The sequence below is a fragment of the Acipenser ruthenus genome, chromosome 11, assembly GCF_902713425.1.
Source record: "Acipenser ruthenus chromosome 11, fAciRut3.2 maternal haplotype, whole genome shotgun sequence".
Classification (NCBI taxonomy): domain Eukaryota; kingdom Metazoa; phylum Chordata; class Actinopteri; order Acipenseriformes; family Acipenseridae; genus Acipenser; species Acipenser ruthenus.
This window is the reverse complement of record NC_081199.1, coordinates 31152195-31174015: the sequence shown is the minus strand read 5'-3', so window position 1 is coordinate 31174015 and position 21821 is coordinate 31152195. Positions and strand designations below refer to the sequence as shown.

Genomic DNA, 21821 nt, shown 5'->3' with positions numbered 1-21821 from the left:
TTTACTCCCATCTTGAAAAAAAAAAAAAAAAAGACTGTCGTTCTGGCCAAGTGACATAGCCTAGTTATGTGTACGGCAACGCATTTATTAAGCGTTGCCTTCACTCTTTTTAAAACAGTTTCCATTGCATGTTTTAACTGAACATGCAAGAGATTACAGAAATTACAAAAATATATAAAGATGTGCTGTTTTAATAACAAGAATTCAGTAGCTGGCACAATTAATATGTTTTTAGTATAAGTCACTAGATTTAATTTTTTTTCAATAATTGTTTTAGAAAAGAAAGCTCCATTTCATTATTCTTTTTTTAGAACAAGAAGTGTAAAAGGATACAGTTTACCATACATGTATGCATCCGGGAACAATTTACTTGAAGTTTCAACTCTTTCAGATAATTCCATTATCTGCTAAGTGAAGTGGCTCTGGGTTTGATATAACGAGGCTGTTCACATCCGTGGAACATCATCTTAACAGAAAAAGTCTACCCAGGACGTCCAAGTTAACAAAACGAAAATAGGAATAGGGCCACGAGGACGTGGCTTTTCAAAACCACTTCAGGTAACGAACACACGAACATTACATTCTATACATTCTATGCACCAAGAACAATGTTTTAAGTCTCTTATCTGTCTCTTCTAATGACTTCCCTTAGCGGGTTGTTAGTATTTGACAGCCGGTCTCTGTGCAGGGAAGATGTTTTTTCCAATTCCACATTCAAAGGAGGTCCATCAAGGTACATGATTGGCAATTTTCGTCATCATCTTCACATTATTAGCATCCTAGTTGACATGGCGGTAGCTATGCCGGATTTGATGTGCCTTGTTGGAAGTTCAGGGAAGTCCCTTTAGTGCTAGTGGTTTGGTAGAGCAGGTTCATTAATACTAGTGGTAGCTCTCCGAGGCAAAATGTGGCACAGCCATGTTTTCTCAAATACCCCATATGCATTTTTTTCAAAATGATAAATTAGCCACAAAAACAGTAATGTATAATAAATACAGTAACAGTTAAATCATGTAGGAAATATAAATACATTCATCTTGAACAACAGGAAATAATCGAAACGATAAAAATAGAGCAAAATACAATAAATACAATAATTGTTTGAATAATTAACTGGAAAAACTGGTATGTGCATTAGGATCTGAGATGAGGACTTAATAACATGTATTATTATTATTATTATTATTATTATTATTATTATTATTATTATTAAATTCGTCAATTGCCTTTAACTTGCTCTACAGAGTTATTGATTTTCAACAAAATAATTGTCTAAAGCATCAAACATGTGTTTAAGTTTTGGCTTATCAATCATTTGTTATATTTTCTATAAACTCGTCACACAACCTTGGTGACCTAATTGCGTATTCACGTTGTATCTCTATGCATTTGTGGTATGCAAGACAAGGTCAAACAGTCTTAATAAACAAACAATTAACAATATATATATTCTTAAAACAATTTAAATGTAATAAATAAATAAACACATTCTTAAATAAATATAAAAATGAAGCATGTCTGGACCCAACTTAGACCCCCTTTGAACCACCAGGTAGATGAGTTATCTGTTTAATGACGCTTCTTCTCTCTGGTCTGGTGAAGTTACAGCAGTTTTACTGAGCACAGCAGCAGAATAAGGCAAAAATCCACTTTCAGACCTTTGCCCCGCTGCTGCACAGGTAAAGTCTGCACCGCTGCTTCTGGAGCCCAGGGCGCCAGCTGCCTGACTGCTGTGACAACTGAGACAAGAGCATGAACTGGGGCCCGGTGGCACACTAGCTGTTGCAGCGGCGGCGGCGGCGGCAGCTGCTGCTGCTGCTGCTGAGCTATTCAAGCCCGCAGTGGACTGGTAGAGTCCTGGGTGCCTAAAGCCACAAAGCAGTTCTGGTCGGGAGTAAGGATGCGAGAGAGCACGGAAAGTGTCAAGAGGGCGGATGGAGGTAGCAAAAGGTGATGCAGCGGCACCCGTTGCAGCCGCCGCCGCAGCAGCTGCTGTAACACCCACGTGCGGGTAATAGTGCAGAGGCATGTGAGAATGGAAAGGGTATGGAAGACTTCCGGTGGCAGCGGCGTGCGTCATCATATAGGTGTAAAAACTTGGATCTGCTGGATGGGGCCAAGACATGGCCAAGCGTTGCCTCTTATCCTTCATCCGCCTATTTTGGAACCACACCTGATAAAAAGCACAAGGAAGACAATAGAGTTATTGAATGACTCTTTTCAGGGTGAACGTTCATTTATTAAATAAACTCACTCATAGTGACCATGTTTAAATTTAGCGACACGTTTTAATCTGTAAATTGAATATAATAAAATGTAAAAATAACAATATAAAATTGTTATCACCCAGCTCTAGCCTCACACCTTCCATTGGGAAATAACCAACAAACGGTCTTGGCTGCGTCAGTTCTGACACAAAGGTAATGTTTAAGACGACAAAGTAACATACCTGTAAAACTAGCAGAAAAGTTACCGGGTGTTCTTTTCAAACTTAAAATGAGTGTAAAAAAAGTATATATTTTATATAGCCTAAACTAATAACTAATAACTATATATATATATATATATATATATATATATATATATATATATATATATATATATATATATATATATATATAGTTATTATTTCCTAACATTTTCATAAGCCTATTGTGAAAATAATAGTGTTGAAAAGGATAAAGTATACGTACAATATAAATATCGTACACAGAGTCAACTGCTCTTTGGTGTCTTGAATCCACAATCAAATACGGGATTTGTGTAATTCCGTGTAAATACTAAATCGGGGTCTTCACAACTGCACTATCGCACGTCATTTCCAATGAAGTTATTTATTTCAGCAGGATATCAACATAACCGGTGTCAGAAGTTAAGGCAAAATACAATTATTGATCTTGTATCTGAACAGATATTAATATATTACTATTTCATATTTGTTTATAAAGTATAGTGAAATGATTACTCATTATCAAAGAGGGCCATTTTACTATTATTTAAGAATGTGTTTACTGAGATTACGAGATATATTGTATAATTCTAGGACTTTTTTATTATAATTTTAGCTGTCCGCTGGTTGTTTTGTTTTTATTAATACAATGAGCATGAAATACATATAATAACCCTTTTAACACTTGGTGTTGTTAAAGCCTACCAACAATATACATAGACCATTTCTGTTATCTCGGTGTGTTTATTTAACCAGATTTTGTTATTAAATATAGATTTTTAATAGATTTTTTTTTTTTAAGAATCACATTTGATTGAAATATACCTTAATCGTCGTCTCTGGTAGATTTAAAGATGCCGCCAGTTCACATCTTCTTGGTCTCGATACGTAATTTTCTCTGTAGAACTCTTTCTCGAGCCTGCCGATTTGTTCTCTGGTGAAAGCTGTCCGGTACCTTCTCACCTGATCATTATTGGAACATGAACTGCCTATTGAATTACCGTTTATATTCACGTTGGACATGGAAGAGGAGCTTGTGGTGGAGGCTGCTGAATTACTATCTGAAAAAACTAGAAACAAGAAAAAGAAATGCAGGATTTAGAATAATGTATAGTTACATTTAATAATCAATATTTTACAGTATTTTATTACGTTGCAAGCTGTGATACAAATGATAAAACCCTAATAAATAGTCAGTAAAGCTTTTTTTCTGTAAATCAGTGTACAGTATATATATATATGTATGTATATATATATATATATATATATATATATATATATATATATATATATATATATATATATATATAAACTATAGTAATATTAATCACTTTTTTATATAGGCTTATATAAAAATGTTATAATAAGTGTTCTATGGAATAGAAAAATATAACATCAAACTTTTATCCCTTACTTTTTAAAATACTTGTATGACCAAAGCGAATACTCTCAACGCCTAGCACAGTGTTTTACAATCATAATATACATTAACAATGTTTTTTTTTTTAATGTTTAATAGTAAACGTATTTCGATAGAAAGAAAATGCATATTCGATAACAAAAAATAAATCAATCTATAGAAATAGCGTAGGTGACTGTAAATGGTGTGTGTTCACAAGATCACAACGTACTTCTTAGTTTTGTTGTTGCTTGCTAAGAAACAGAAACTAAACGATATATTTAAAGAAAATATAATGTAATCATCCTATCTAACACCTGCTATATTATTATTACTTAGATTTATTACAAAAAAAATAAGAGATCCCACATATAAATATGATCAAATACCTTTGTTATTGTTTTCTTTGTGCTGGGCGGCACTGAGGCTGTTTGGGGAGCGGTGAGATGAACAGCCCACCTCGACATCACTGTCCATGTCTGTCTCGTGAACTTCAGGGTACAGGGTGATTTTCTTCCTGTTTTCAGACGAAGAAATTTCTGAAGAAGAATTATTGTCGCTGTTCTGATGATGAATATTGAACAAGCTGTCTATCTCAAACTTGCTTTTAGCAGGAACATTCCCTACATTGTTATGCAGAGATGCAGAAGTAAGTCTGGGGCTGAGGCGACCACTGTGTTGAGAATTTTCTAGGGCCTCCAATACTGCATTTCCAGCTGAGTCTGACAAATTCGAAAGCCTTTTACCAGCAGCGGGGCTGTGTAGCCCCCTTTCCATCAGAATCATCTCTTTTCTTATTCTTTCCATCATCAGATCTTTATAGAAAAAGCCAAAGTTGCTGGGTTGGTCCTTTGCTAATGATGAGTTGCGGCAGGGGCTAATTCACATTCAGCCCTGCGAGTATCTCTAAATGTCCAAATGTCCTTTGAACAAGGCGCAAAATAGTGGAATGCCAATGCGAGGGAATGACTGGTCAAAATGACCCATGCATCTTTTCTAGTCCGAAATGTCATTCATCAAAAAAAAAAAAAAAAAATAGTGTTCGTCATTAAGGTACGGATGACGCTGTTCGAATAATCATTTATTGTAACAGGTTCATAAGCAAATAAATACAAGTGGCTGTCAGTGGATGATGAAGGCGGCCTGTGGGCAGACGAATACATCCAGGTAGAGAGATAGAGAAGAAGTGAACAAGAGGAGAGAGCAGTTGTCTTTAGCCTGATCAGAGCCTGCGAGGATTGCTCTGGGGTTTGGCCTCTGGAGGGAAATTGACAGCCTGATTAATAGAATGAACAGTGTAACATTTCCTTCTTCATTTAGCTATATCATTACACTCGGATTTTGTATTGTTGCCCGTTTTTATTTTCATTCGTTACCATCACTAATTTCTTTAACACAAATCTTATAGGATAAGAAACAAATGCTAGTGTGTAAAATGTTAAATTCAACCAATTGTTTCTGTTATCTGTACAATAATTTATGAAATGGAAAAGCTTTACGGCTATATATTCCTTCCCCATCGGTTAGTTTATTTGGTTTACAAGCAGCATACACATAAAACATCTGAGCCTCTTCCGAATACTTCATGGCTCCGATATTTTATATCAATAGACATGGAATTTAAAATATAATTATAGCATTTATTGTGTACGGTATTGAATATGTTTCTATTTTATTCCACATTAGAACTAAGAGATTGCGAACATGTGTTGTAATTTATTCTTTTATTACCTTTATTGCATATCTATTACAAAACTATTGTAATTTTTTGTGCAATCTCCGTTCTAAATTCTATTTACATTTTAGAGATGTGCTTTCAAATTATTTAGTTAAAATCTCTTGATACTAGTCCTATATTATTCCAGTGGTGTTGGATACATTTCGGTTAAATGTCCACAACTGTATTCCCCAAGAATACACAAATTGTGAATGTAAAAAGTATATAGGCATATTTTAAAACACATCTGTTTCCAATAATGCATAATGTGAACAGTTCAATTATATTGTATACAAAAGTGTGATAAATACCATCAAAGCGTTTGATTCTTATATCCTTTTCCAATGTTAATTGTGGTGGTCATGATGACGCTGATGACAACGAAGATAATGAAGATGAATTTTTGGTTGTAATTATTGGACTATCTTTCATAATCAATGGAACACGTTAATTTTCTACACTAAACGCTCGATAGACATAAAGTAAACTTCAGAGATCAGGGAAAGTTAAATTTAGCTTTAAACAGTTAGCCTTCTGTAATGTTAAACAATATATGGATTGCTTGCATATTTTAATCTGGTAATTTCATTTATATTATGAATGATTGCTATGAATTATACTAATCACTTCTTGAACAAATTCCCAATTTGAATAGGCTGTTGTTTGTTTTAAACATTAGGTATTGATATTTTTTAATTAATTGACTAGTAAAATCTAAATCTAAAATTATTTGATCATTTTTATTGATACAAATAACTGAAAAGGTGATAGGAACATTTCTAGTTTTCTACAATTCTAGACCATACTGCACTATCTAGTTTTCTATCAAAATTTTCACTGAAATGATTTAATAGCTTGACATACCAGCACAATTTTGAAAAATACCAAACTTCAGAAAATGCAAAATAGTTTTAATATCCAGTGCATTTACACATTTTGCCAAGGCCTGTAAAAACATGTTACATTTAATACATTATTACATATTATGACATTTTTCTAAATCAACTTGATGTAATACAATGTATATGTAATACAATGTACATATATTGAATATAGTCGTAGACTATAATAAACGACACAGTAGTGTCGTGGTCTGTATGGCTGGGTTGATTGTGAGTGCGCGTCTGATTTCCAGGAGGTTGTGGTGCAGTGTGTTGGTGTGTGTGTGGGCAGGGAGAGGAGGGGATAAGCAGGTGGTAAGGAAAAATCTGCTTAAGCATACTTTGGCGCCCCCAACAGTATTTTTATCTGACAGAGGAGAGTTTTGTAAAAAAAAAAAAAAAAAAAAAAAAAAAGTATTTTTTTTCGTGTGTTTCAATGGGGGGCTCAACAGCTCAATGGTTGTGTGTGTATGTGTGTGTGTGTGTGTGTGTGTGTGTGTGTGTGTGTGTGTGTGTGTGTGTGTGTGTGTGTGTGTGTGTGTGTGTATGATAGCTTTTGTCACTGAGTATAATTATGGCTCCTATGACATTAAAATAATTGTCTCGAAACAATGGAGGATATTGCAATGATCCTCAACTTCGTCCCTTCGTTATCTCTCTACTTAGATTTTGTTTTAGACGGCAGGAATACTAAGGATGCGTTAGTCCAGGGCTTCTCAAACTCGGTCCTGGGGACCCCCTGTGGCTGCTGGTTTTCATTCCAACCGAGCTCTTAATTACTTAACTAGACCCTTAATTGAACTAATTATTTGCTTAATCAGACCTTTTTACTTGTTTTCAGCTCTTAAACAGTTGCATATTTCAAGTTAGCTATAACATTTGATAAGTAACTAGAACTGCAACTGTTTAAAAGTTGAAAACAAGTAAAAATGTCTAATTAAGCAAATAATTAGTTCAATTAAGGGTCTAGTTAAGTAATTAAGAGCTTGGTTGGAATGAAAACCAGCAGCCACAGGGGGTCCCCAGGACCGAGTTTGAGAAGCCCTGCTTTAGTCGATTCTATGTATAAATCAATAGCATCTAATGACAATTGGCTTACTAAAACAGTACATGGTAACTTTCAGTGTGAAAGATGTGTTCATTGTTCTTACACGCACAACAACACATATTTTAATCAGCCACACTCTGGACATAATTATATGCTACAATGTTTAGCAATTGTAATACAACCCATGTGGTATATATGCTTAAATGCTCCTGTGGCTTAGTTTATGTAGGACTGGGGCAAACAAAAATGAGTACAGCAGAACTAGTATAGTGAGACACTAGAAAGCCACTAATCATGGTTCTGCCTCAAATCTTAAATTTATACGACTCGAAAGAGTCTCCGTTCCTGAGAGGTGGTAAAAGAAATTAATATGCTAATGAGGAGAGAGTCATTTTGGATTTATACTTTATAGTCTATGGAATCACATGAACTTACAATACCATGACATATGTGTGTGTGTGTGTGTGTGTGTGTGTGTGTGTGTGTGTGTGTGTGTGTGTGTGTGTGTGTGTGTGTGTGTGTGTGTGTGTGTGTGTGTGTTATTGTATATCTTACTCCCATTTCACTTAAATGTTGGGAATCGTTGACTGTTTAAAACCTATACAATAGCCTAAGCATGTTTACAAGACTTTTATTTGATCAAAGAATGTCGGAGGCCCCATAGACGAAATATGTATTCTAATGTAATTGCCAAAAGGTATAATTGTAAAGCATTATGGGTTATAGCAGGCCATAAAAAAACTCCATAAATGTATTTAGTGTGACGCAAGCATATTTTGCAGATTATTGTTTTTTTTTCATGTTAGGTTCCACACTTTATATCACACCTAGGCTATAACATGCAATTCATATGACATTTAAAGAATTCGCCAATCACGTAGATAAGGTATCTGCAACGATTAACCACTGTAGCAGCTCACATGTCAAGAAGAACCGATTGAAAAAGAAGAGGAAAGTCAGCAATCAACCGTGACCTTGTGTCAACATGGGATTTCTGGTACAACTGCGGCACTCAGTAATATCGCTTTGTCCTTGACGTTAGTTTAATTTGCAGAGTGACTGTGCCAGTTTTATTACACGTTGCAATAGGTTTCAAGTCATAAAAGCATCAGGTAGGTTGAACTTAAAGACAGTACAGATTGCAGTCTACTCGGAGATCGTCTGGTTTGGTTTCCTATTCTGCAAAAGCCCTTTGAGGAACTGTTTCAAACCACAGGTGCTATAAGTTGGAGCCGGCTTGCAGCTTGAAAGAAGTTATACTCTTAACTACAACATCGTATGGATGGATCCCAGGTCTCCACAATACAAACTCCTAGAGCCATCTAGCGGTAGAGGTGGAATACTGCAAGATGGGACGAGGCCCATTGAAAAAATGTGTTCTGGAAGCACGGGCTTTCGTTCCTCTGTGACTCCTCCTTTAAATCCCACAACAGGCTGGAATTCTTTTGGTTTTTACCATGAATCCCGTGGAAGTGCAGAAAGAGAACGAACTGGAGTTTTACCTGAGGCGTCCGGATACTCTACAAACCAATTCCAAACGGCAGACAATCATATATCTTCATTCTCTAGTCACTGTCAGAACACCTATGATCGAAGCGAATACTCAACATGCTCTCCAATATATCATCACTGGCCTTTAGACTACCCTTGGGGGTCACCTGCGTACCCAGGCCAGGTAGAGCCGCTTTACACAGAACAAAAATTAAGCCTTGCCAAGCCTCACTTTGGTAATTCACATTGCTATGGAGTATCTTCTGGGTCACTTCAAGGAGGAATGCACACAGTCCCAAGAGCTTTAGGTTTGTGGATTTATTATTATTATTATTATTATTATTATTATTATTATTATTATTATTATTATTATTATTAAATATATAGTGTATATTATGTTTAAAACCGTATTATAAAGTTATAAACAGTCGTTTTGTTTAATATAAATACATGCTAGAGGTAAATCATACATATATTATCTTAACTTTCTCCAAAATCTCTATTTTAAACCGTGAATATATACAATTTTGTCAAAAGCAATAGATATCCACAGAGGAACGATTAGGCTATACAATAGACTTCCTAAAAGTTATTCGTTGAAGCATTGCATACTGTCTTAAATATGACTAAACATGTATTTAGCTGTATCAATAGAGCTGTGATGTTACACAGTTTTGCAGGTAGGCTTACACCTGCCGCTTTAGTAAAGTGTTGTAGGGCCTAATCTGTACAAATACACTGTGACGAAACCTAATTATATTTGTTCACCTTTTAGCATTAGGGTTCCCATATTTGTGTCCAAAGACATCCACGAGACAGAGAAAAAAGAGAATTCCATACAGCAACCATCAAAAAGCTGAGCTGGAAAAAGCTTTTGAAAAAAATCGTTTCCTCACCCCCGAAATTAGATTAAACATTTCATCAAAACTTGCTCTGACAGAAAGACAGGTGAGACTTTTTGATGAATACTTTATAATGTGATCTGACAATCCATTTAGTAATTTTGAAAACTGATTTTGTTTTTCTTCTCTTTCTCATCAGGTCAAAATATGGTTTCAAAACCAAAGGCAGAAGGAAAAGAAACTTCTTCGCGTGCAGCAACACATGAATCCAAACTCGCCGTGATTGTCCCCCCCCCCCCCCCCCCCCCCACCCCCCGTTGTTGTTCACTCTACTGTTGTTGTTACACAACTTTACCGACCATTACCGTTCACATGCCTCTTATTCATTTTTTTAATGTTCGTTTGTTTGCCTAATCATCTTGCATTTCGATAGCAAACACCACATACAAATATGTTCAATTGGTTATTCATGAATGTTTTTAGACGTCATTATATTTCATACTATAGTCGATGCAGCAATGGCGGAAATATCAGTACAGTAGGCCTGTAGCCTACTTCAAAAACAAATTATTTTTAAGGGGGAAAAAAAGTTTAGTGTAAATTAAGTTAATAAGAATTTTGTTGATCTCGATACTATATATATATATATATATATATATATATATATATATATATATATATATATATATATATATATATATATATATATATATATATATGGTAATTTGGGAAATATAATTGATTATAATATATGTTTTACTTTTATTTTTAAAATTGGACATCTTTATATTTGAAAACGACCAGGCTAGATTAATCTGGCCCTTACATGTTTTTTTTTTTTTTTTTGATAAACACCCAATATTTCTTACCATTCGCTATAGGCTATATTTCATGTACGATATAGGTTATTTACTATTATTGCGTATCATGTACAGTAGCTATGTGGTATTGGTTTTAATATTGTCACACAACCGTGAGTAATGTAATTAATTATTGTATTGTTAAAATTATGTATTTTTTCAAAAAATATTTTGACCAGTTTTAAATAGTATAAATTGTGTCGCTAATTCATTACACTGTTGTAGGCTACATTAAAAACCCGAAGTAACCAAACTACCGGTACAGAAAGCTTTTTTTTCCTAATACCAAGGTATTTTATTAACATTTATGTAATTTTTCTCAATAACAAAGCCACATTGATATTGTCTCCTCGTTAGTTTGCATTACACATTTATTTTAAAATATGTTATCAATATATCTCATATAGGAAAACAATAGATTGTCCTTGTAATAAACTGTATTTCTATTTTTTTCTAAATATAATATACTCAAAAAATAAAAGAAAAAATAGATGTAACCCACAAGTCTGATTTTCTTTAGCCTGTCTTTGCTTTATGTTAACAACGGCAAAATAGTTTTGCTATTAAGCAAAATGAGGTGAATCGAAAATGATCGTCTGTATACCAAGTTTAACCAGGGCACCCCTATAGCCCCGGGCTTTTAGGAGGAAATTGATAAAGTCAAATAATTTCTACCAAAAAGTGATTCATTTAGAACTTTTTTGACGATTTATTTTGGATATCCCTTGATTTTTCAGCTGTATAACTGAAATACGTGTATTATATATATATATATATATATATATATATATATATATATATATATATATATATATATATATATATATATATATATATATATATAAACATTGTTACAGTTAGGTTTGTCTAAATGGATTACCATTAACTTAATTATGACTGCTTCTTTGTGAAACGCAGATTTAATTCTTGTCTGAATTAATAAATCACACAAAACTGGCGAGGGAGTATAGGACACACACGCCCATGACATTCTTAATTCAATGTGTACATGGACAAACGTTTTGCATCACCTAGAACTTTAGGATTGAGACAAAAAGAAAAAAAAAGAAAAAAAGAAAAAAAAACTATATGAACATAATTTAGATATTTTATTTAACACTATAATCAAATATATTACAAAACCATATAGCAGAAGTCTACCGGAAGCCATAATAGTAGTAGGCCTACGGTATTTCAGTTAGATTTCGAAATGTCTCATTTTTCCATTGTGTCAGTTTTTCTTTAACTATATGGAAACCTACAAAGCGGTATGTAATTCAATATGAACGTAACATTATTCAGCAAGTTTCATTCGAATTTATGAAGCAAAATGTGTTAATTCCACAGAGCGATGCAAAACATTTGGCCATAGCTGTATATATACAGCCATGAATGGAGGATACATATTATTCAGTGATATACGTTGCCCGACTGCTTAATAATATATACGTAGCAGAGTTTGGAAAGAGACTAAAGAAGGTAGTCCTGAAGTTACTGCTATTAGTCAGCTGATTTGCATATCATGTGACTATGTCTAACCAACCAGATGCTCGTTTGACATAGTACTGCAATTAGTTTAACTAATTCAACTAATAATAATAATAATAATAATAATAATAATAATAATAATAATAATAATAATAATAATAATAATAAGCGTATCTCTCCACATCAGAGGATGGTCTGTACAAGGTACCGCAAAGCTCTGTTAGAACTCGGAGTATGTCAAGACTTCTGCCATGTCCATCGTGGACAACTGTTGTGAGCGCGTACGGAAACATACGCAGGAGTAATGGAAGGAGCGGGAGAGGATAATTCCTCATATCAGTGCAGGAGTGTTTTGCCTTCTGTTTTTGGAGCTCATTCCAACCAGATTGCAGCAGCGTCAACCACATACTCAATAGCAAACCGGTCAAACCCTCTAAGCTCCGAGCATTCCGTAAATCGGTTTCCACCTCGGGCAGACTCTAGAGCCTCTCCCAACACGTCTATCGGTTACGGTTGTCATTTTGGAAATAGTTGTTATGGTTACAAAATGCCCCATGGTGTTGGAGTCCAACAGAACGCAATGAAACAAACAGCACATGCGCCTATTGGCGAATATTCAATGGAGAAGTACATAAACTGTAACGAAATACCGCAAAGGACTAAGGAATTGACATGCTATCCAGGCTACACAGGTTCATACCCGCAGATTCCAGGGTACATTGATGTACCAGTGGTACCAGCACGAACTGCTCCCAGTGATCCGAGGCCTGAGGCGCTAATACAAATGGAGGGCTACCAGCCTTGGACGTTGCCTAAGGTCTGGAACATAATAATAATAATAATAATAATAATAATAATAATAATAATAATAATAATAATAATAATAATTATAATAATTATAATAATAATAATTAGGAGCCTGTCTTTAGTGACCCATTATATTCTGCTCAGCACTCTTTAATATGGAGATAATAGGGAGTGATATTAAACATTTAAAACTACTTATTTTGTTTTTAAAGGAACCTGAACATACGATCAAGTATTAACAGGGGTAAATAATGCATTCTTTGATTCTTTTCTGTTTTAGGGGAGATCGAGTTCAACCAACCACAAGCTAATGTTTATCGACGTGGGAGAAAGGGTGCCGTAATACAAAACTGCAGCTTAGGGAACTTGAACGCGAATATGCTATTAGCAAGTTCATTACCAAAGATAAGAGGCGAAGGATTTCAACATCAACCGACCTCTCAGAAAGACAAGTCACAATTTGGTTTCAAAATCGAAGGGTGAAGGATAAGAAAATGGATTCAAATCTTAAAGACTTTGTAGTTGAATATCACTCAGTGAAATAAAGTTAGAGAAAAACACACAGAAACACTTACCGGGTTATTTCCATTTTTCAAAGACTACAATCACTGTGAAATGTTGTATCATGTGTGTGTGTGTGTGTATATATATATAATGTATGCCTGTTAAGTTTTTCTGTTTCCGTCTTTTATTTTATTTTATTTTATTTTTTTTCTTGTAATAATTCGTTTCCATTGTCTCCTGCTCTATGGAAATTAGGCTGCTGGTGGAATTGCAAGTACATGTAATTAAACAATGCAACACAGAACCCATTTATAATTGCCCAGTTATTTACATACACAATCCATGCCTATTCATCCACTGTGTATCATTTTCAATATCGTCACCTAAACGTGTTATTATTTGTTTTTGTATGGCATTTGATGTCTTAGATCAAAGTAATGAATGAACTCAATGGACTACCGCTTTAGCTGATTTCTCTGCAACAAGTCAACTAGGCAATTTTCTGCGTGTATCGTGCTGTTCTACCCGTATCAAAGCATGTCTGTGCATATATTGCTCATTCTGCATTGTGTTCTATAGGAAAACAAACACACACTTATTGGATATGGAGGCTATAGAATCCCCGTTATAACAAGACAGAAACTAAAGCCTCTAAATTGGTAAAATACATTTAAATCAGCGTACATGTTGATCACCGCGAACCTAAGAAGTCGGCGCTTTAATGCATCCTGCAAGGACAAACTTTAGTCCTTGCTTCATAATACCAACCGGATAAGTTTTTTTTTTTTTACCGGTAACAAGCTGTTCTGTCATATAAATTTTAATTGTCTAGTTTTTGTTTTTATTCTTTTTGATACGTATATATATATATATATATATATATATATATATATATATATATATATATATATATATATATATATATATATATATATAATTTCACAAAAATGTGTAATTCTCTTTGAATACAGAATCTTTGAAGGTGTGATATAATGTTAACATGTTATGAAAATTGGATTGTTTATGTGTATACGCTTCAATGAAGTACTTAATTTGTATTGTTCAATCTTGTTGCTTTCAGCTTTAACCTCAATAAAAAAAATAATAAGAACTACCTATAGAAAATTAAGCCCTTGGGTCCTTTAATATCGCGTGAAAATATCAGAATTTTTCATTTTAAATTTTATTACATTTTTCAGTTCCACGTTTATTGATGTTTGTGAAATGTGACTGTATTTATTTAAGCTTCTTTAAGTTTTATTTTTAGTTATTTAGTCACAGAGGCCTAGTTATTATAAAAAATAGATCATTTAAATGCGGATAAAATAGTTGAATAGACATAAATCGAATACACAACGGAAAAATAAAGTATACATTTATACGTATGTAATTTAAAAATCAATAGACTACAATGAATCCCCCGAGTATGTCTAAATAGCAACTATGAAAAACGGCATAAGTTACGTAAACGCGTAGTGGTGATAATACAGGTCTTCATTCCACGCTGCCTGCTTCTTCAGACGCATATCTGCTTTGCAGACTGTTCATCAACATTATTAACTATTACAATTTGTACACACATTTGTGATGCGTTTTTCACAACTCCTCAATGTTAAAATACGCAGTTTCTTAAGCATGGGGAAATATCATTACACACAATCTTACACTGCCAGAGATTCATATTCAAAATATTAATTATAGAGCATCATACAACAATTGTATATGCTACTCCAGAATTCTTTAAGAATAAAATAGTGCAAAAGCTAAAGGCTCTGTTATTCCTAATGATTACTTTTAAAACAGCGAAAACTACTCTGTTCCAAAGAGAGTCAAGTCTGAATGTTGAAATATCAACAATTTCCACGTTGGTCGATACATAATCCATATCGTTTGCCAAACAGGTGGTCCACAAAAGGCTTGCTTCGCTAATACATTGTTATGCATTAAAATACAATTTAACAAACAATTTTTTTTTAAAAAAGAAGCTAATTTGTTGTACGCGAGAATACTATTTTTTCAAAAAGCAACACACAAAATATATGTTCTCAAGTAGAACGACTTTATACATAACTATTTTCTATTCCTAGACCATGAATTGTGGATTGAACACGTTTCGAATGTTGAATGTATATGAATAGTATTCGCATACATGTTTGCAACACCATGTAAAACAGCTCCAAAGATCATCGCTTCTCGTGTTTTACTATGGGAATTGACCTTTGTTTATTACAATCAAAACAAAGTTACTAAATTGCCTTTCCTTATTGCGAATAGCAGTGCAACTTCAAAAAGGAAACATTTTGTAAACTAACTGCATGACTGGTTGCGTTTGATATGTTGTATGGTTTAAAAGAACAAAACATATCAGCAGGTTTTTGTTTTCAAAAAGCAGGTCTACCGTTTAATTACTCAACAAAACAAACAAAAAACGACCTATATATAGTTTCAAAAATGTCACATATTGTAAGTCAATTGTGCAAAGATCCCCCAGTTCATGTTTGGGAGATGAATTGTCCCAAGGGATAGGAAATACATTTTGAGGTGGTAAAGTCCCACGCAAGCTATGTAAGCATGTATGTCTATGTATGTAGGGTAGAGTGGGGCAAGAGGCCTACGTGGGGTAAAAGGCTTTTTTGTCCTGGTGCTAACAGGAAATGATGTAATCAGCCATAATCCGTTTGAGGTGATTGCCTCCCTCTCACACCTGCTACCAGGTTTTGCAGCTTAACAGACAACCACATGTGAGAATGTCTCAAACTTTTGTACTTTTATGATTAATTTTTATAATATTTTTTTTCAATTTGGTTGCATTGTGTGAACACTGTGAGGCCTGCAGGTTCAAGGGGGGTATTAAAATTATGAATGGAGCTATTGGCTTCATGATAATGTTGTGTTTGTGTGGGTGCTAATTATGCACAGGCTTTAAATTAATAAAAACACAATGTCTGCCTTTGTGTGTGTGTGTGTGTGTGTGTGTGTGTGTGTGTGTGTGTGTGTGTGTGTGTGTGTGTGCATTTATGATATACTCAGATATGGAGGTTACATATAAGTTTATTTAGAATATAAAAAGGGGTTAAATGTACATTCGTTTATATGACAAATATGGCATTTTCCTTAAAGGATGCCTCTTACCCTACCCTACCCCAGGTTTGTATGCTTACTGTTGTTACCATCAAATTGGGCCAAGTGATTTTTATATTCTTGTTTCACAAATCATTTTTAAAATATTATTCCTAAAGTAGTTAAAGACCGCCCTGTATCCTGACGTCATTTTTTATCGCTGACATTGACACGCATTCATAGTCTTTGACCTTGACTTCAATCATGTTCATAAATAATGAAAATAGTCTGCAATTCATTGGCCTACTACGCCATCTTCTGGATGAACACTGTAAAAACAACTCCTGTGTCTCAGCCCTGTTCCATAGACTAATAAGGCAGACTAATGTGTTCAGAGCTGACGCGCTATTTCGCTTTGCTATCAGGAGGTGTTAAACGCAATCGATTTTACCTTGATAATCTTGCTTACGCAAACGTCACAAAATAAATAATTTCACTGTCATAAATATTAACAATAGAAACAGCTTTCACACTGAAAATCTAAATTGTTCTCAAATTAAATCACAGCACAGTCACATGAACAAAACTAACACCCTTCAGTCTTTATCAGACAATGTGATGAAGCAATACAGAACTAGTTTAAACAGGTGCTAGGAGAGCGAGGAAAATAATAGATCTTTATTTTTTTACATGAATTATACCGTAAACAGCTGACAAAAGCAGAGTTCCGATAGCTTACAGTTCTTTACATTATTATTATTATTATTATTATTATTATTATTATTATTATTATTATTATTATTATTATTATTATTTGGTAGTAGTAGTATGTATGTATGTATGTATGTATGTATGTATGTATGTATGTATGTATACCTGGTGTACACGATATCTAGCCCATGTGATTATTTACATCCATAGGGAAGCGAATATAGCTTAATGGATAAACATATAGGCCTATACTCTTATCTTGACTTTGACCTTGAACTATCGCTTTGTTAAACATGGATACAAATTTGATCAAGAATACGATGTTTATATTTTTGCCTATATGGTGCATTTTATGGGCCCTAGATATTTGCGTGTAGTTTTAAAATATCTAGTCTTAGTAAGCCTGACTTCTACAGACTCGTAAAAAAAAAAAAACGAGGAGGCTGAACTGTCGCATTTCTTTCCGGCGAGCTTGTTGACAATTAGCATTTTGTCTGCTCTTGCTAAAGGATTCTAGCTCCGCACAACAGATAAACGGATAGAAATTAAACAGTGTATGTGAAGATTAAAAAAACAAGGTAAGAAATACTACGGTATTTAATACAGAAAATATAACTTTTATGTTTTCCGTGATGTCTACGAGGCTGAGCTATTTTGTGAAGGCGGTGTTTTCTATGTCTGCTACTAGAATTATTTATTAAGGTATAATACCATATACTTTTAGTGCAATAGGCTATATACAATTCTCTAAGTAATATATATTGTTAAAGTGGAGGAGGATTAGATTTGTTTTAAAAGAATACCAATTCATTTTAAATAGGCTAGTTAAGTAATCCCTTGTCACTGTAATTTAGTTCAAATAGGGTCCTGAACACTTATTTTTTAAATTAATTTTAATTATATAGAAAGCAAACAAAATATGAATGTTGGTCAAAACACTGTTTTTGTTAAATAATCGCGTTAATAATTAAATAGAATGCAATGTAGTGAAATATATCCATTCAAGTATAAGTAAAATATAGTTGGTCTACTGGAACTATTCATTGCGCTCGGAGAAACGCAAATTAATCAAATGCATTTCAATTTATAAAATATCGGAAAAGCTTTCCAGATGTTCTTTTTAACAGGCTTTAAGGCATTCTACCTGCTTCACCTTTACAAAAAGTGTGAGGACCGGTCCTATTTTTGAACGACTGCTTCCCCGCCTTTCCATAGTCATTTACAAAAAGTATAGCCTAAAAAACAAACTAATATCCCGCTGTTATCAGTACCGTGTATAAACATATACATGATACTACAGAAAATAAGAACTAACGGATGGGATAATAATAACATCTATCTATCTATCTATCTATCTATCTATCTATATATATATCTATCTATCTATCTATCTATCTATCTATCTATCTATCTATCTATCTATCTATCTATCTATCTATCTATCTATCTATTTCGGCCGCATGTCTTTAATAACAATAGTTTCTTAAATGTGGGATTCCTACCTTAAATATGTTATTCTAACATCCAGAGCGGTTTTAGTTGGAGATTGTGAGTGTGTGTGTCTATATATATATATATATATATATATATATATATATATATATATATATATATATATATATATATATATATATATATATATATATATATATATATATATATACATATGTGTGTGTGTGTGTGTGTGTGTGTGTGTGTGTGTGTGTGTGTGTGTGTGTGTGTGTGTGTGTGGAATACATAGGCGATAGTTTGTACATATCTGTAAAAATATGTCTAATGAAATAGTAAAAAGAGTCAAAAATAATATAATAGGACCTTTGTATCGTATCATTAATATATACAATATACAGCAATGGCCAAAAGTTGTGCATCGCCTATATATATATTTAACTAATTTTGCTTAATAAAGTCCAATGAAACCTGCTGAATAATGCTACGTTAACAAATGGAATTACATGCCGCGTTGTAGTTTTCCATATACAAAAAAACTGACACAAATAGAAAAATCTAACATGAAATACTGTACTACTATTATGGCTTCTGGTAGACTTTTGCGATATCATTTTGTAGTTTCTCTGATGTTAAATAAAATATCAAATTAATGTGCATATAGTTATTATTTTTGTTTTTATTTTTTTTATTTTTTAAGTATGTCTCAATCTTAAAATTCTAGCTGATGCAAAATGTTTGGCCATAGTTATATATATGCAAATTAATTACCAGTTTACTTTTAAATAAATTATTAGAAATTGTTCGTTTGGTTATATAATTTTTGCGTCCAAGTTTATTTAGATCTGCGGTGTCCTTCCAGCAGACCCAGGGGGTGTGTGGGCGAGGCTGGAAAAGCAGGAGGGAACACGTGCTGCACTCTAAGCAAATCATCTGTCACCAATCTTCCATTCCCGAGTAAAAGCTAAAAAGGGCAGCAGGAAGCTTTGGTCAAGCTCCTCAGAAATGTGTGAGCGTAATCTTCTCAGTTCTGGCTATGTTGGCTCTCTTTTGAATTACCCTTCCCCGGACTCCTTTTATTTTCCAAATTTACGGGGAAATGGAGCTCAGCTAACAGGGCTTCCCCCGATTTCTTACACCCGGAGAGAGGTGTGCTCGCTCCCGTGGACTCCCCCGAGTTCTTGCACTTCTCCGCCACAGAGCCGCGCCTTCAGTGGCTACTCTCAACCTTTTTTGACCAATTCTGTACCACTAAGTACTAACCCTAGCAACCACAACAAAGGATCATTGGAAGACACCGGTAAATACTACTTCCAGAACGCAAGCCTCAAACCAGAGGAACCGTGTAGACGATCTCCATCTTTCTCAAGCGAGCACGGACTTAATTCTGCCAACGCCAGCTCTGCCAAATATGATTTTTCTAATTTTGAAAGGCTGCCTCACGGGTCATCTGCCCACAGTGAACTGCATACCAGTAACCAAGCAATAAGCGAGGGCATCAAACAGTCTGTCGACTTAAACATGACAATGCTATCACCTTCAAACCAGCCATGCACCCGAGCGTCCTTATCTGATGGTATGAATGCCTTACTGTTTTCTAATTTTAAAGATGACGTTTAGTCCAACAATCACTTATTTGTAATATGCATGCACATACTCATTAATGACACATTTTATACAGGCAAAACTCATTTATTAAATGTTTCAGAATATTGGTAGCTATATATTAAACTATATGTGTGTAATACTCGCATTTGTTAACAGTATTTATGGTGATGTCAATGTCTTTAATCTTGACTTTAAGCCCTGGTATTAAAATGTGTTTGTTTGTTTGTTTGTTTGTTTTAGAGTCGCCTTGGTGTCCGACTCAATCAAGATCAAGAAAGAAACGAAAACCGTACACCAAACCACAGCTCGCTGAACTCGAGAATGAATTTCTTATGAACGAGTTTATCAACAGACAGAAAAGGAAAGAACTATCTGATAGGCTGGATTTAAGCGACCAGCAAGTTAAAATCTGGTTCCAGAACCGAAGAATGAAAAAGAAAAGACTAACAATGCGTGAGCACGCATTCTCTATGTACTAAAGTTATTTGCAAAAACAGTTGCAGATTTCAGAATGAGCTCTGGACACTACAAAAAATGAAATTGATTTGTAGAAAACAGGACAACATTAAAGCCGTCAAAAGATTCAACGTTAACAATGGACATCGCTTCACGGTTTCATATTCGTGTTAAAATGTTATACGTCACTAATGTAAATTAAGAAAACAAAATATACCTCACAGGTGCTGCTATGCCGCAGTCATTGTATTGTTATATGTGTCAATATTTTGTGCTAATGAAGTAGAAACAAATAAGTATTAGTGAAAATGCAAGCAATGCATTTTTAAAGTGTGTAATCAGCATGCAAGAAGTACTATCTTTATTATTAAAAAAAAAAAAAAATGTCCGTTATCAATAAAATGATACATATGTTTAAAGGTTTAATTTCATTAAATGTATTTTGTACTGCCTTAACTTTGTCAATCTTGTGGTCACTCCAAGTGTACTTTAAACAGCATATAATCCAAAGTCAAGTGGACAAATATTTCAGATAATGCCTTCAGTATGCAAGTCTGAAAGTGTATCTGCATGTGAAAAAATCAATTGATAAATAGATCAAGGAATATAGTTTTGTGGATAACAACACACTACTACCGCTACTACTACTACTATCACTACTACTACCAATAATAATAATAATAATAATAATAATAATAATAATAATAATAATAATAATAATAATAATAATAATAATAATAAAGGACGCGGTGTCAGTTTGCATTAATACACCTTTCCATTCAAATGACTACGCTTGTTGTCAAGCTCAGGGAAGCTACAGGTAACCAAGATCTCTGTAAACTAAATGAAAAAGTTAAACATAACTCTTATGCAGCAGATTTTAGTTGATCACAATTTATTCACAATTTAGTAGGCCTGCTTTTACAAGTTACAGTGTATTAATGTTGAATTTGGTAACACTTGTATTGTGTTGTTGTTTGTTTTGTGTCTAAAGTATTCTCAAACAATTAAAATAAAATAAACAATAAGATATGTTTAAAATTATTAGACA

The 21821-nt window shown here is 33.9% G+C and overlaps 3 protein-coding genes and 1 pseudogene across 3 annotated transcripts in view; 3 read left to right on the top strand and 1 right to left on the bottom strand.

Annotated features, from left to right (window-relative positions):
• Nucleotides 1-5017, bottom strand: part of evx2 (even-skipped homeobox 2) — a 5448-nt gene extending 431 nt beyond the window's left edge. The window contains exons 1-3 of the mRNA XM_034043603.2: nt 4238-5017; nt 3275-3519; nt 1-2173 (exon numbers count right to left, since the gene is read on the bottom strand). The exon at nt 1-2173 is cut by the window's left edge and continues 431 nt beyond it. Coding sequence (XP_033899494.1) covers nt 1562-2173; nt 3275-3519; nt 4238-4658 — 1278 coding nt within the window. The 5' untranslated portion in view covers nt 4659-5017 and the 3' untranslated portion in view covers nt 1-1561. The remainder of the gene's footprint in view (nt 2174-3274; nt 3520-4237) is intronic.
• Nucleotides 5018-8344: 3327 nt separating this feature from the next.
• Nucleotides 8345-10110, top strand: LOC117426697 (homeobox protein Hox-C8-like). Its single transcript, XM_034044590.1, has 4 exons — nt 8345-8449; nt 8738-9293; nt 9761-9933; nt 10027-10110. The coding sequence occupies exons 1-4, from the start codon at nt 8345-8347 to the stop codon at nt 10108-10110; spliced, it is 918 nt and encodes a 305-aa protein (XP_033900481.1).
• Nucleotides 10111-12352: 2242 nt separating this feature from the next.
• Nucleotides 12353-13555, top strand: LOC117426698 (homeobox protein Hox-D13-like; annotated as a pseudogene).
• A 6121-nt stretch (nt 13556-19676) lies between these two features.
• On the top strand, nt 19677-21215 carry LOC117427014 (homeobox protein Hox-D12a). The gene is made up of 2 exons (XM_034045350.3): nt 19677-20282; nt 20555-21215. Exons 1-2 carry the CDS (start codon nt 19712-19714, stop codon nt 20791-20793), a joined length of 810 nt encoding a protein of 269 aa, XP_033901241.1. The 5' UTR covers nt 19677-19711; the 3' UTR covers nt 20794-21215.
• The last annotated feature ends 606 nt before the right edge of the window (nt 21216-21821 follow it).